Source organism: Pristis pectinata, chromosome 12 (genome assembly GCF_009764475.1).
Source record: "Pristis pectinata isolate sPriPec2 chromosome 12, sPriPec2.1.pri, whole genome shotgun sequence".
Lineage (NCBI taxonomy): Eukaryota > Metazoa > Chordata > Chondrichthyes > Rhinopristiformes > Pristidae > Pristis > Pristis pectinata.
Window position 1 is genome coordinate 18,008,203 of NC_067416.1, and position 15,458 is coordinate 18,023,660.

At 40.9% G+C, this 15,458-nt stretch overlaps 1 protein-coding gene across 1 annotated transcript; it reads left to right on the forward strand.

Moving 5' to 3' along the window:
• The first annotated feature begins 5,433 nt into the window (after nucleotides 1–5,433).
• Nucleotides 5,434–15,212, forward strand: bag3 (BCL2 associated athanogene 3). The gene is given in 6 exon segments (XM_052027517.1): nucleotides 5,434–6,356; nucleotides 11,637–12,011; nucleotides 13,130–13,624; nucleotides 14,643–14,855; nucleotides 14,858–15,061; nucleotides 15,063–15,212. Coding segments are annotated over 6 exon segments (1,611 nt in total). The 5' UTR covers nucleotides 5,434–6,176; the 3' UTR covers nucleotides 15,207–15,212.
• Nucleotides 15,213–15,458: the final 246 nt, after the last annotated feature.

Consider the following 15,458-nt stretch of genomic DNA (forward strand, 5'->3'; position numbering starts at 1 on the left):
AATAATCATCATAAAACCTTTCAGGTCTTGGTCTATCCATGAATAATGAAACCTACTAGTGCTGAGAAATTATAATCATAATGAATTCATAAAGTTATATAGCACAGAAAAAGGCCCTTTGGCCCAACTCATCTATGCTGATCAAGATGTTTGTCTATGCTGATCCCATTTACCTGTATTTGGCCCATATTCCCTTCAACTTTTCCTGTCCATGTCCCTGTCCAAATGTCTTTTAAATGTTGAATTGTACCTGCCTCTACCATCTCCTCTAGCAGCTCATTCCATATACCCACCACCCTCTGTGTGAAAAACTTGCCCCTCAGATCCCTTTTAAATCTTTCCCCTCTCACCTTAAACCTGTGCCCTCTAGTCTTACACTCCCCTACACTGGGAAAAAGTTTGTGACCATTCACCCTATATATGCTCCTCATAGTTTTACAGACTTCTATAAGGTCACCTCTCAGCCTCCTTCACTCCAGGGAAAACAGTCCAAGCTGATCCAGTCTCTCCTTATAACTCAAACCCTCCAATCCAGGCAACATTCCTGTGAATCTTTTTACACCTTCTCTAGGCTAATCATATCCTTCCTATAGCTGGGCAACCAGAACTGCGCACAACGCTCCAACTGTGGCCTACTAGACCATTGGTACAACAGTAACGTGACGTCCCCACTCCCATACTCAATGCCTCAGCCAATGAAGGCAAGCATACCATATGCCTTCTTCACCATTCTGTCTACTTGTGTCGCCGCTTTTAGGGAACTGTGTACTTGCACCCCAAGGTTTCAATGTTCAAAAACACTCCCAGGGACCTGCAATTCACTGTGTATGTCCTGGCCTGGTTTAACTTCACAAAATACATCCCCTCACAATTGTCTGGTTAAATTCCTTGCCCACTTTCCCAGTTGATCTACATCTGGTTGTAACAGAGCGCAAGTGCTCGGCAAAGCGGTCGCCCAGTCTGTGCTTGGTCTCACTGGTGTAGAGGAGGCCACATCAAGAGCACTGAATGCAACAGGCAAGGTTGGAGGAGGTGCATGTCAATCTCTGCCTCACTTGGAAGGGCTGCTTTGGTCCCTGGGTGGTGGGGAGGGAGGAGGAGTAGGGACAGGTGTTGCATCTCCTACAGTTGCAGGGGAAGCTGCCTGTGGATGTGGAATGTTAACTGTGATTCTCTCCCCACTGAGTATTTTGAGCATTTTCTGCTTTACTTCAGGTTTCCATTTAAAAGAGATCCAAAAGCAAAAGCATTTTGATTTTGATTTTGGATCACTGGTAACACCACCTGCCAACACTTTGCACTCCATCTCCCAAAACATCCAAAAATGTTGTCACTTCCTTTAAATCCAATGTTAAGGACACATTCCATAGATCTTGTTTTCATTCCAACACACTCACCTCTTCCTTTGCTTTCTTCACATCACCCACTCTCACATTCTCTTCTCACATGCAAGCACTTACTCTAAATTTCACATATTTGGCTTCACATTCCTCTCCTCTTCATACCGATTGCATCTTGTTTTTCTCTGCACCATGTGGAGAAGTTTTACACATCTCCACTTTCTTTTTCAATAGCCATTCATTAATTCTATCCCTCTCCTTCTGCAAAACAAGACAACATGTGACTTGACGGAGAGGTGCATGAGAAATGAATGGAAATCCCTGAATATCAACAACCCAGCAAAAGTCCTGTATATGGCATGAGATGTGGCTGGTGATTTATCATAGCATGGGGTCTGAATATTACTTGTCACTCACCTCAACAAGTCCTTCAAACTGTAGATGGAGATAAATCAGAGGAGGCCAGATCAGTTGAGAAGGCACCATCACAAAATGCATCCCACTCTAATATACCAGTACAGAGCCTAACACACATGGATTAAACAGTAACTCAGAGGATTCTGCACATGTTGGAACTCACAACATGAGTAAACAACAACAAGCACCGAAAGCAGCTCAGTGGGAAGCAAAGTTCACTCCCAACTCAGGCTGGAAGCATGGACATCACAGACCATCAAATATTGGTTGTGAACAATCGTTACTTTAAGTCTGTAACCCCTTTGAAGATTGTATTATTAATTGCTTTCTGGGCTGCAAAATGTATATGGAATGTTCCAGAGGTTTTCTGCAAAGAACCATTGAAATAACCACTCACACTTTGTTTGATCTCCTCAATTATCAGTCCCTACATTCTGCAATGAACATCGTTTGGGATTAAGAATCCACTGAGAACACATATCTCACACTGCTACTACTGATGCGGTGGCAGAGAATCACAGCCCACAAACCTGATGCAGTAATCAAGGACCTTGAGTGACCGCATGCCTGCATTGGTCAGGTGATTATGGGTAGCTCACATTAAAGTCTGAGGTGGGGAACCGTGCATGAAGCTGTGCAAACAAAACTGAGTTGGGATAAAAAAGCAGTTCATTACTTGTCAAAATGGCCAACAGCACAAAATGGCAATCAAAATCAAACAAAAAAATTGTAGAAATCTGAAATAAAACCAGAAAGTGTTGGAAACAGTTATCAGGTCAGGCAGAATTTGTAGAAAGAGAAACAGAGTTAACCTTTCAGGGCCAAGACCCTTTGTCAGAACTGTAAAAGAGAAATCAGTTATGTTGCTGAGAAGATGGGAGGATGAATCCTGCCCTATCCATTCCTCAGAGTGGAATGATCTATCTAAGGCACAACTCCAGGCATGGAAGTGGCCAAAAGAACATTCCATGTTGATTATTGTGGAAAAAGTTTGAGTTTTAGTATTAATTGGCAGCTATTCAAAGTGGCCAGAAGTGAAATATATGCAGAGCATGCCTTATGAAAGCAGGCTGAGGGAACTCGGCCTTTTCTCCTTGGAGAGATGGAGGATGAGGGGGGACCTGACAGAGGTGTATAAGATTATGAGAGGTATTGATCGGGTAGATAGTCAGAGGCTTTTCCCCAGGGCTGAAATGGTGGCCACATAGGTTTAAGATGCTGGGGAGTAGATATAGAGGAGATGTCAGGGGTAAGTTTTTTACTCAGAGAGTGGTGAGTGCGTGGAATGGGCTGCCGGAAACGGTGATGGAGGTGGATACGATAGGGTCTTTCAAGAGACTATTAGATAGGTACATGGAGCTGAGTAAAATAGAGGGCTATGGATAAGCCTAGTAATTTCTAGGGTAGGGACACGTTCGGCACAGCTTTGTGAGCTGAAGGTCCTGAATTGTGCTGTAGTTTTTCTATGTTCTATGTTCCATAGGGGGTTGACAGAATGCATGACAGAAGAGTTAAGGTCAACCCTTGAACACTTCCTGATTTCCTGAAAGAACAGCAGATCATGAGATCAAAGATGTCTCTGAAGTGAGTCCTACCATTGTTCAAGAGGAGTTAACATAAATGTTTCTGAAATGTATCGAAACAGAATTCACCAGATATTGTTGAATGCCTTTCAATTCCGCTGCAAAGGTCACAATGTGTAAACTGGTGACGTGGTTAATATGTAAATTTATTAATGTGTTAAATTAGTTTTTGATTTTTTTTTAATGAGGAAAGAGTGTCTGTATGCAATATTGGTTGTGATCAATAATGATTGCTTTAAGCAGCAAACAATCTGCTGGAGGACTCCTGATGCAGGGTTTTGACCCGAAACATCAACAATTCCTTTCCTCCCACAGATGCTGCTCGACCCGCTGAGTTCCTCCAGCTGTCCTTAATGATTGTGTCATCTGACAAAGTGAGTTGCAACAATGCATAGGGAAAGTTCAAGAGGCTGCTTGTGAAAAACCCTTGCTCGAGCACCTCATGTCTCCACTTGTGTCGGTCTGTACTCTCTGCGATGGGCAAGATTGGAGATTAAGGATCCACCAAGAATGGATGCCTTACGATCTGTAACATGTAAACCACCTATCAAGCAATTTTGCCAAAAATCCTGCAAAATTGCTTCAGAACTATTTTTGAAAATCTGGCAGATTCCACTCTCAGTCTCTGTGGTGTCATCTCAAATTGCAGTCGACCTTATACTGTGCCCTCACAAATAGTTGATTTATACCGATAAACGTACAAAACTGAACATTTAACTTCACCTTACCAGCATGTTAGTTAACACTGAATTACTTCTGAAATATTCCTCTGCTTTTTCTGACTCTTTAAAATGGAATGTCTCAGCAAGTCACTCTCACTCCTCACCAAAGAATCCAAGGATTAATCTGCATGGTTCTAGTGTATTTATAAATAAAAAAAAGTGAGGGGGAGAGATTTAATAGGAACCTGAGGGGCAACTTTTTCATCCAGAGAGAGGTCAGTATATGGAAATGAGCTGCCAGAGGAAATGGTTGAGACAGGTACATTAACAAGATTTAAAAGGAATTTTGACAGGTACGTGGACGGGAAAGGTTCAGAGGGATAGGGGCCAAACGCAATTAAATTGAACTAATTTAGATGGGAATCTTGGCCAGCATGGACCAGTTGGGCTGAAGGGCCTGCTTCCATGTTGTATGACTCTATTTTAAGTGTAAAAAAGTCATGTGGTTATTAACAATAATGACAACTTGTACATTTATGATGTAAGCACACACAGGATAAAGTACATACTCTTATACTGATGTTCCCCTTTCCTGTGGTTATTATTGCTATTACAGCTTATCAACACTGCCAAGACACAAACAATTCTGCAGATGCTGGAATCTGGAGCAATACACAAAAAGTGCTGGAGGAACTCAGCAGGTCAAGCAGCATCCATGGAGGGAAATAAGCAGTCAATGTTTCGGGCCCTCTGGTTTATTCTGGCTTCTGCCCTCTTCCTTTCCAGTCCTGATGAAGGGTCTCAACCTGAAACGTCGACTGTTCATTTCCCTCCATCGATGCTCCCTGACCTGCTGAGTTCCTCCAGCACTTTTTGTGTATTTATCAACACTCCCAATGGGGTGCAAAGTCAACTGTTTTGCTGATCTTAAAAATAACAGTCCACTAACGTGTAGATTTCCCCTTCCCAGCAACCGATAGTCTGTCACTTCCTAACTGAAATTTTTATGAGTCCGGCAACGGTGACGTCATGAGCTACAAACTAGGTTAAGCAATTCTCACTGAAAGCAAATCAGGAAAAAAAATCCCTTTTCATCATAAATAATTCGGTAAAAATTCTACATGAAGCCAAATAACAAATAAGTCCTCTATTTTGTTTAACTTAGAAGCTGGAATATCTTAAATAAACATTTTTTAATAAATACATGGAATTTTCTTGATGAATTAGATAAGTCTTTCAGGATCAGAAAGATTGATCAGCATTTATTACTGTTTAGCAGAACACTAAAAGCTCATTTGCACATTCTGCAAGGTGTTAATTGTTTTTTTTATTTTAAGTGAATGGTTGAAGATGATGTTAAATAACTAATTCCATGTTAATTGTCCTTGCAAAGACTGCAACAGCACACCCCTCAACAGAGTAACACTAGGAGTAGCTCTGGATTTCTGTGGTTAACTGCGTACTCCAGTTAGATCCCCCGCACTGTACTAGTGAATGCTGATTATCATAAATCACAATTCTCATTGCAAATTCCAGATCATTGTTACATATTTATCTTTAATTGCTCGTCCACAGGCATTTTAAATAGACATCAAGAACAGCTCGGTTGTACTGTGACTGTTATTTCTGAAATTGGATCCAAGACGTGTTTTTGGAAATCCACCTTATATGGATATACCATTCAAATAAAATGACATTCAGTCAAGCTCTTTTATCATTGCTTCTTCTTAAATCACTTGGTGAAACTTTTACCATATTTGGCTACAGTAGCATTTAAAGATGCTTTCTCCAATATTACAATCAGAAATTCACTTCATAAATTTAAAGGGATGGACGACAATTGCTCGGGGCTGGGGGAAAAAAAGCTGCGCTCTGTCAATAGATTATGACCGTAAAGCTCCTCCCTATTTGTACCGAAAGCCAGTACAGTAAATACGATCCACTTTCTCAGCACCTATTCCAGGGTTACTGGCGGACGCACAGTAATAGTTCATGTGTGTTGGTTAATCATCTAACCCAGTCATTTTCAGAAGAGCAGAGAAACAGCCAGAATATTCCAGCTCTTGAAGACTCTTACTGCTCACTGTTCTCGGATCGTATTCCAGACACTTTCCAGTCCAGCCCTAGCCTCCCTCGTCAGTCTATATATTCCACAGAGGGAAGCAGAGTGCAGAATGGCTCAGTTCACCGTCCCAAGCTTTGCGATGAAGGTTTCTCCCAACACGAAGGCCGATACCAACGCTCTTCCACCGGGTTGGGAGGTTAAGATTGACCCCCAGACCGGCTGGCCTTTCTTCGTCGACCACAACACCAGGACGACAACGTGGAGTGACCCGAGACTGGAGCCACAGAAGGTCAGTGCTGTGTCCTAGAGCTCCGCAGTCCGCACCTTGTTTGACAGCCCAAGCGGCAGACGAAAAGAGTTTCCTCCTTTTATTCCGGCGCAGTTCTGTCTCCGGGCGCATTTTTAAAGAATGAAGTGTTTTGCTCTAGTTTTTATTGCATGTTGTGATGCTGTATTTAAGCGCGTGTTGTGTACTGCGCGGTTGTACACTCAGTGCGCATAGACTGCAGTGCGTGTGCCCTGTCTGCTGTTATTAACAGTAACCTCCCTCTGTGCAGCTTTCAAGTAGAGCACCGCACAGGGGGTGTTGGTGGTGATTTTTTTTGCACATTCTCAATCATTGTGACAATAATCCAGTTTCCACCTGGGAACAACTATTGCCAGTTACAAAACAACATCTCTTCTGACCCTTCGAGTGTGCGGGAATTAAATTTAAACAATATTAACAAGTCTTTTAAAGTTACTCAGAAACAAGATGGCATCGTTATAGTTTCAGAGATTAAGACTCTGCTTCGGATGACGCACTGCAGTCCAATCCGATGAAGCATCTACTGGCTAACCTTTAACTTTCACCCTTTAGTGAGGTTTATTTAAAGCTGTTCCTGTTACGTTGTTAAATATGCAGCCTGTGTTTTAGGGAAAGCTGACCCCGTTAATGTAATATATTCACAGCCGAGGATACCAATGTCAAAATGCAAACCCCTGAGTGAGATTACGCCGGTACATTTGAGATTAGGTCGAATTCGCTAGGAATCTGGTAGACTCAATGGAGTCTGGCAGCTGACACCTTGTCTAACTGACCGAGCCAGTTGTCGGGAGAAAGTTTAGAGACATCCAGGATCTTGTGGAGCTTCACAGCTGTCAGATGTTAAAAGTAGAGCTATGCTGGTGGTGACATCCAGCATAGCTCAGAGGCATGTAGTGAAGTTTCTACCGTGTGAAGTAAGCGACCAGAAACTGATTGTTTTTTTCCAGTGATGCGCTCATAAATTTGAAGTGTCTTTCACACATACAAGGCAAACGTTCCAGCTTTTGTACCCACGTGCACAATGAGAGAAACGTGTCCAGAGAGCTTCAGCAGGAGATAAAGCTAATTTGGGGAAAAAAAGGGTCTGCAGGTTGTATATAGTTTCAGGACATTCTGTTCTAGTTCTTAAATAGCCAGGTAATGGATATTGTTGCTTAATTAACATTGTTACCTAAGAAAATTTTTATAACATTTGTGTAAAATTTTCTCTATATCACACTAAATGCTTCAAATAAAAAACACATGGCGAATGACACAAATAGTTTATAGAAAATTAGTTACTCATTTTATCATGTATAAACATTGATAACATTTTTAAAATAATGAATTATGAATAATTTTGCAATAGGTCCATTTTTTTCCTTAAAGAATGCTTTACACCTGAACACAAGTTGCAAACCAGAATTAAACACTAGCAAATTGAGATTTAAACTTTGACCTGCTTGGGAGTCATGCACTAAAACATTTAACTCTGGTTTTGGAAAAATTATGGTTTATGAGTAAACAATTATTAATTTTTAAGCCAAATTCTCTTGGGATTTCAGAAAGCAGACTATGGGCTGATCCCTAACATTTGGAAGTTTGTGGGCAAACTTAAACTGAGATAGACAATGTCTGGAAAGATGTGGGAAAAGGGTAGGGGATTGGGAATAACTAAACTTTCTTTGGAAAAATTGGCACAAACTTGATAGGCCAAATTACCCTTTTTTTGCTGTATCATTCAATGATTCTATACCCTGTGACAACTGGGAGGGTGGGAAACTCTGGGCCATAAATACTTTATTGAGTTCTGCTTCTGCAGCAGGAGGCGATATTCAAACACTTTTAGCCAGCCAGCTACCCTCAATGTGAAAGGGATTGCTTCAATAGAATATACTACCCAATGGCTCTGAGTGAATTGAACACTAGCAAGTTCTAGTGTTCAGTGTGGTTGAGATTTAAACTTTGACTGGCTTGGGAGTCATGCACTAAAGCATTTAACTCTGGTTTTGGGAAAATTACGGTTCATGAGCAAACAATTATTAATTTTTAAATGATTTTCAGGTATTAAAGTGGTCTGAATCTACACCGGAAACTTTATATCGACCAGATTTCCTTTAACCTCTAACTCCTTTGAGTCTGTTATTTCCACTTTGGAGCAATCTGCTTGAATTATATTTTCTTTATAACCCCACCCTTCAATATTTTTGTTCAAATCTAATTACTCTTAAACATCTTAATTGACTTAGATTTAGTTGCCTCTTGTGGTAATGTTGGAAGTTTGTACTCTGACAACCAATTGGGTGAAAACATTTCAAATTCTTTTATGCTTCCAGTAAATTCATGGATTTGAAGATTCAAGGGTATAAAAATCTGTTAGACAACTGTGTGAACGCCTGTGCTGGGACAGCAATTTGACCCCTTACACAATGCTGGAGGAAGAAGTCTCCCCATGTTCCAAAAAGTCTGAGTCACTGCACTTAAGTTGAAGAGAAACTCAAAGGAAATTTTAATGAAGTCATTAAAAATGCAAACCAAGCATTAGTGTTTATTTCTAAGGGGAAATAAATGATTTAAATAGTAGAGAATTTCTGCCAATCTTGTATAGAACTCTGAGTAGACCACATTTGGTACCTACAATTCTGGATGCTGTTTTATAGAGAGGGTATAGAGATACTAGAAAGGAGGTAAAAAGATTCCTAGGAATGGTACTAGAAATGGAAGGTCACTTTTCTCAGGATAGAATGAATGCGCTGGAACTGCCTTCTCTGGAAAAGAGAAGGCTGAGCTGTGACTTAATAGAGACTTCTGGAACTATGGCAGTTCTTGATAAAGTAGGCTCACACCTGTGAGAAACAACAAAACTGGAGGCATCAATGCTATTTAGTCACCAAGCAAATGAATAATGGAACTCAGAAGAAACTTATTTACCCAGGGAATGGAGTTTGATATCATAGGGAGCGGTTCAGGTGCACGGTGTAGGTGTATTTAAAGATAGATTAGATAAGCATAGAGGGGGGAGGTAATACAAGGCTTTGTTGATATAATTGAATGAGGAAAGATGTGGGATTGGTGGTGGGGCTGGGAAGGTTCAACTGGAGCATAAATGCCACTGTAGACTAGTTGATCTTAAATGGCCTGGGTTCATGCTGTATATTCCAATTAATTCCACGTGATGCTTCCTAGATGGAAGGTAAATTGGAACTCAGCACCTTTGGACAATAGATGATCGAAGCAAACAGTGGGGAGGGCTCAGAGGGGAGTCCTGGGATGTAGTTTATCCAGAGTTATTGTTTCAGTTGTGACTTATATAACAAGATATAATTCACAGGAATGTGCAGAATTAAGATTTATAACAACAGTATGTAATCATATTGCTCCTTTACCATAAAAATGTTTCATAGAGTTTCATAGATCAGAGGAGATCGTTAAATTATGAAGGGAGAATCTGGGAGAGATGGGGCCAAAAACCTTTCCAAAAATGGGTTTTGAGAAAATGTTTGGAACTGAGTGTATAGGGTTAACATATAAATGTTTCAGAAAGGAAGATGGAGGAAGTTAAGATCTCCATCACTCTTTGTGGCTTGGTGGTGGGGAGAGCTGGGAGGTGGGTATCACCAGCTCATAATTTGAGGCCCAGAGAGTGTAGAAGGGATTATTGAGCTTGTAGAGATTGTATAAATAAGATTGGGTGAAAAGCACAGGAATAGGAAATCACTCATATACTTTGGTCCATTCTGTCATTTGGTTCTGGCTGAACTGCACCTCATGTCTATTTGCATGCTTTGTCTATACCGCTTGACTCCCTTCCCAGAGCAAATTCCATCTGACATAGAAGTGAAGGATTTTTTGGAGGCAATAGCTCCAGATGTTCAACCCACTATGTGTGAACACCCATTACATTTTCTGATTCTGTTCCTAAATTGCCTAAATCTAATTTTTAGATTGTCTCTTTTGTTATGGACTCTCCCATGCAAAGAAATAGCATCCCTTTTATCTACTTTTATTGAGTGTATAGATTAGATTCCCCCCCACCCCCTTCAACCTTCCAAACTCAAGGAAACACAGAACCAGTTTACAAAACCTTTTCTAATAATGTAACTCTTTAAAGCCTGGTGTTTTGTGGTGTATCTGTAATGCATCCAAAACAGGGTGGTGCACTACAGATGGGATCTAACCAAGGATTTCTGCAGCTGTAAATCCTACCCATTGTGGAACTATTTGTACACTGAACCACACTTTGAGATAATTCTTAAAATTGAACTAAACATTGACATCACTTCTGAGGAATGAGTGAATCTTAAAGAAAGAATTTCATTCAGGACATCCGTGCTCTTGTCACTAGCATTCAACATAGGAGCAGCAGTGAAAATCCTTAGAGGTGCATGATGTGATGCTTTAGAAATGTTGACTTGCTTTGCCAGTTTCCAGCAGCATGCCTTCATGGTCCAGTGCAAAATCTGAGCTGTGACCTGTCTAACAACATTTAGTTTGCTAATTTACAATGAAAAGACAAGTAAACTTCTTAATGGACTTTAATTTAATCTGCTTTGTTTTGACAAAGAATTATAACATTATTTATCTGTACATTTATAATTTTGTTTTGTTAAATGATGAATAGAGATTATTAGCTCGTAAGGTTATTAACCTAGAGATAGACTGTACACCTTAAAATACCGAAAATTTCAGCTCTTAATAGGTAATTAACTTTTCCAATAAAAATCATGAACCACTAAGTGCCTGTTTTACCTGTTAGTTTTTGATATATTTATTACATATTTTTACCAAGAAGTTAATTCTGACAAAGCTTCCACTATTTTAATTAGAAACAGAAAGGGGTGGGAGTGTTCAGCAGGTCAAATGTCATCTAGGGACAGAGAAACAGAGTTAACGTTTCAGCTCATTTTCTAGAGGCAGAATTTCTGTTTTATTTAAGATTTCCAGCATCTCCTGTATTTACCTGTGCACGTCACAATCTTAGATTATTTTCAAATAGGCCAACAAGCCTGCTGGTAAGGGTTCAGCTGGTAAGGGTTAAGCAGTAAAACAGGCAGGAAGCATTAATTAATATTAATGGAAAAGTTGATAGATTTTGCAAAATGATTCTCATATATTTTTGTTTTGATTTTATTAGAGTCTAAGTACTTAGATTATTCCAATTTTTTTGGTAGTTGGTTGGGTGCTTGTTTCCATGTACTTTCAAAATATTATTGCATTCATGTAAGTTCAACACAAAGATTAAACATTAATTTTAACCTTGCTCTGTGCATTTTCTATATCTAGGAAAGACAGAGTTTTTCCAATGGCCCTCATCCATCAGGATATCCACAAGCCTCACAGGATCACACCAAACCGTGGCATGGCAAGGAATGTGGGACTTCTGGGCCTCAACTTCGTCCAGGCTACATTCCCATCCCAGTGATCCATGAAGGAGTTCCTGAAAATTATTTGCAGAAAGTACACTATTCACCTCAGCAGCCTGACCTGCAGAGACTTAAAAGTGAAGGCCGGGCTCCCTCCCCATTACGGGCACAGTCTCCATCCAGGCACTCAGCAAGAGCTGAGTCACCGGCTGGGTCTCCATTAGAAGCCACACAGGCAGATAAACAAAGTGGACAAACATCAGCAGCTGCCGCTACTCAGCCTCAAGGGTCGGAGGTAATTTGTCTCTTTATCTCAAGATTTTATTTTGTTGTGAGGCTACTGTCACATACTAGACAGGGCCAGGTAGAGTTCTGTCAGGAATTAAAGATAAATTGTCAGTCACTTAAAGCCACTGTTCGCAAACTGATATCAAAACTTGCTAATAATTTACAAAAATGTTTTACTTTAAACACCAAGTGAAGATTCCCGTTGACACTATTAAAGGCAAATTATAAAGATGTCACCTGTTCCTTCCAGAAAGCTAATTGTGGATTTGTTTTTAGACTGTCATGTTTGAGAGTCTAAAAATAACCAACCCATGATGGGATATTCTTGTCCATCTTCTATTACTCTGTGGCACATCATGTTCCATTAAAAGTTTTACATTTGCCTTTTGAACTTTGGAAATTATGTTTTGAATTATAAGCATCAAAAGTCTTTGTAATGAGATTAGTATGATTCTGACATATTCTCTTCTCAGTTCCATTTACATTATGACTATAATATATAATCAACTAAAGAAAACCCTATAGCAACACACAAAAGGCACTGTAGGAACAGCAGGTCAGGCAGCATCTATGGAGGGAAATGGCCAGTTGATGTTTCAGGTTGAGACCCTTCATTTGGACAGCCAGTATAAATAGGTGAAGAGAAGGCCATAGGTGGATCCAGCTCAGGGGGGTGCTAAGCAGATGGGGGAGGGGGGAGTGGGAATGGTGTCAGAAGCTGGGAAGTGGTAGGTGGAAGTGACAAAAGATTGAAGATGATGGCATCATCTTCAGCCCTTTGTCACTTCCACCTACCACTTCCCAGCTTCTGACACCATTCCCACTCCCCCCTCCCCCATCTGCCTATCACCCTCTTCACCTGGATCCACCTGTCGCCTGCCAGCTCTTGCTCTACCCCTTCCCCTCACCTCTTTATACTGGCTGTCTCCCCTCTATCTTTCAGTCCAGATGAAAGGTCCCGACCCAAAACGTCAACTGCCCATTTCCCTCCATAGATGCTGCCTGACCTGCTGAGTCCCTCCAGCGTTTTGCCTCTTGCTCCAGGTTCCAGCATCTGCAGTCTCTTGTGTCACTAAACAAAAACCTGGTATCTTTAATAACATTGTCTATCTTCCTTTATTTCAGAATTCATTGTTCCAGACTAGCCCCCAAACATTTTCACCGCAGCAACATAATCGGTCAAAATTAGGAAATTCCCAACGGCCTTCAGGTTATATTTCTATACCTGTGATCCATGAAGGGATTGGAGCAAAGCCAACTCAACAAGTGTATCCACCCTCTCATCAGACACAGTACCCAAACCAACATACCCAGCACCCAGTGCAGCAGGCTCAGTACCCAACACAACAAACACGTCACCCTGTACATCAGGCGGAGTACCCAATCCAGCAAGCGCATCACCCTGGCCAACCTGCACAGTACCCTTCCCAGCCAACACAGTATACGGTCCAGCAACAACACCCGGCTACCTACAAGGTTGCTCCTGATGACTGGGGAACAACCAGAGCTAGGGCACAGTCACCATTAAGAATGACTCAAAAGGAAGCATCAAGTCGTGAGAGCTCTCCAGCTCGGATGTCGACACAGTGTCGATCACAATCACCCATGGAGAGACCACAGGTACGTCAGCATGTTTCAGACAAATGTCAAATTGTTTTAGAGCACAAGCCAATAATTTATTTTTTAAATGGGAAGGTATGCTGACTGGAAAATATTGTACAAGCATAGACTGCAGAGCAAACTGGAAAGTGTTAACTCATGTTTGATTAGGAAAGGGTGACTGTAGTCTCACCAAAGCATTAAATGAAGCCATATTGGAGTGAACTCTTTGAATGTGGAAACATTGTTCTGGTTGCACCTTGATCTCCCAGTGTCCAGTAGAGACTGCTGAATCTCACTAATCTGAACTGGTGCAGTTCTGTTATGATAGAGAAAGGCAGGTAAAACTGCAAGTTTACATTATTCTCTAACAGCTGATATTTTACATCATAGACTATTAATTATTGAGACAACAATAGTAAAATAAAAAAATAAATTTTGTAACCTTCGTTTGTCACATGAGGCGAAACTTGTAAAGCACAAGTTTCTTTTAAAGCATAATGGCAAAGAAAGTGAGTCTTGTGATTCTTATTGTCTGCATTGCTTGGGGATTCTATGCCAGAGATGGTGGACAGTTCTAAGTTAGAAACAAGGAAAGAGACAGTCAAAAGTGTTTTGGTAGGATGCAATGGATTTGAAAATTTAGCATGGCAGGCAACTGAAGCAAATTAAAATTATTCCAGAGGTGGACTGAGTCTGAATATTCAGCTGCCTTTCTTATTTGGACAGTAACTTGGAGGTAGTCCACCAAAAACATTCACTGAGATATTTTGCTCAAGGTGCTTAAATATTAATTGTCAAATAATGCGCTGTTATAAATAATAAGCTCAGAAATTCAAACCTTAAGGCACGCAATGCATAAATAATGTATAGCTTGATAGATTCATTTGATCAGTGTCCCCAAATTAGAGTCTAGCTCCATTTGAAGTAGAAACAAGAATGAAAGCATAAGAATGTAAAACTCTTGCACTGCTGAGCTATTACCTGTGCATATTCCATTGCCCTCCTCTCCTTCCCCTTTCCCCACCGTCCATAATAGGTTGCCCAGCAACGGATACAGCATCAAGAGCCACCCAGAATGCAACAAGAGAACAAGGCTAGTTCCTCTGGATCAGAGCGTCCTCCAGCATATATTCCAATTCAAGTCATCAGGCAGCAACCACATAAACCTCAGCCTAGACCCGAGAAAGCTGAGAGGAGTACTCCATCCCCTGCACCAGGCAGCACCCAGCTTGAAGAGAGTGTGCCTGAAAAAAGCCCATTGCCACTGAAGCAGCTCAGAAGCACCCTGGCCTGACAAAGGTGGAGAAAATCCTTCAGAAAGTCCAGAGGCTTGAGGAAGATGTGAGTTTATTTGAAGGAACGGGAACAGATAAACACTACTTGTTGATTGAAGAACTGCTGACCAAAGAGCTGCTGGCCCTTGATTCCGTAGACCCTGAGGGTCGGGATGATGTCCCGACAAGCCAGAAGGGATGGTGTGAAGAAGGTTCAAAACCTTCTAGAAATGCTGGAACAAAAGCCAGTATGGGCACAGAAGACAAAGGCTTTTCTGAGCTTCAGCTGGGAAATACTGAAGGATCAACTCAGATGGATTCTATAGAACAAGGATAAAGCCACACTACAAACCTGCACAAGAATCAGAAATGGAAACTGACCAAAGTAAAATCAAGCCCAAGCAAACCTAGTGATGCTTGCAACATTAAAGACATTTCTGATAAAAACGAACATTAATCCTTCAAGATCAAAAGTGGACAGTGTTGTGATGTTTTAAGAATGCATGCCACCAGGAAACTTTTTCATAGTTTTCTGCCCCAGTATATTTCTCTGTCATCAATATGGGGAGAGAAAATTA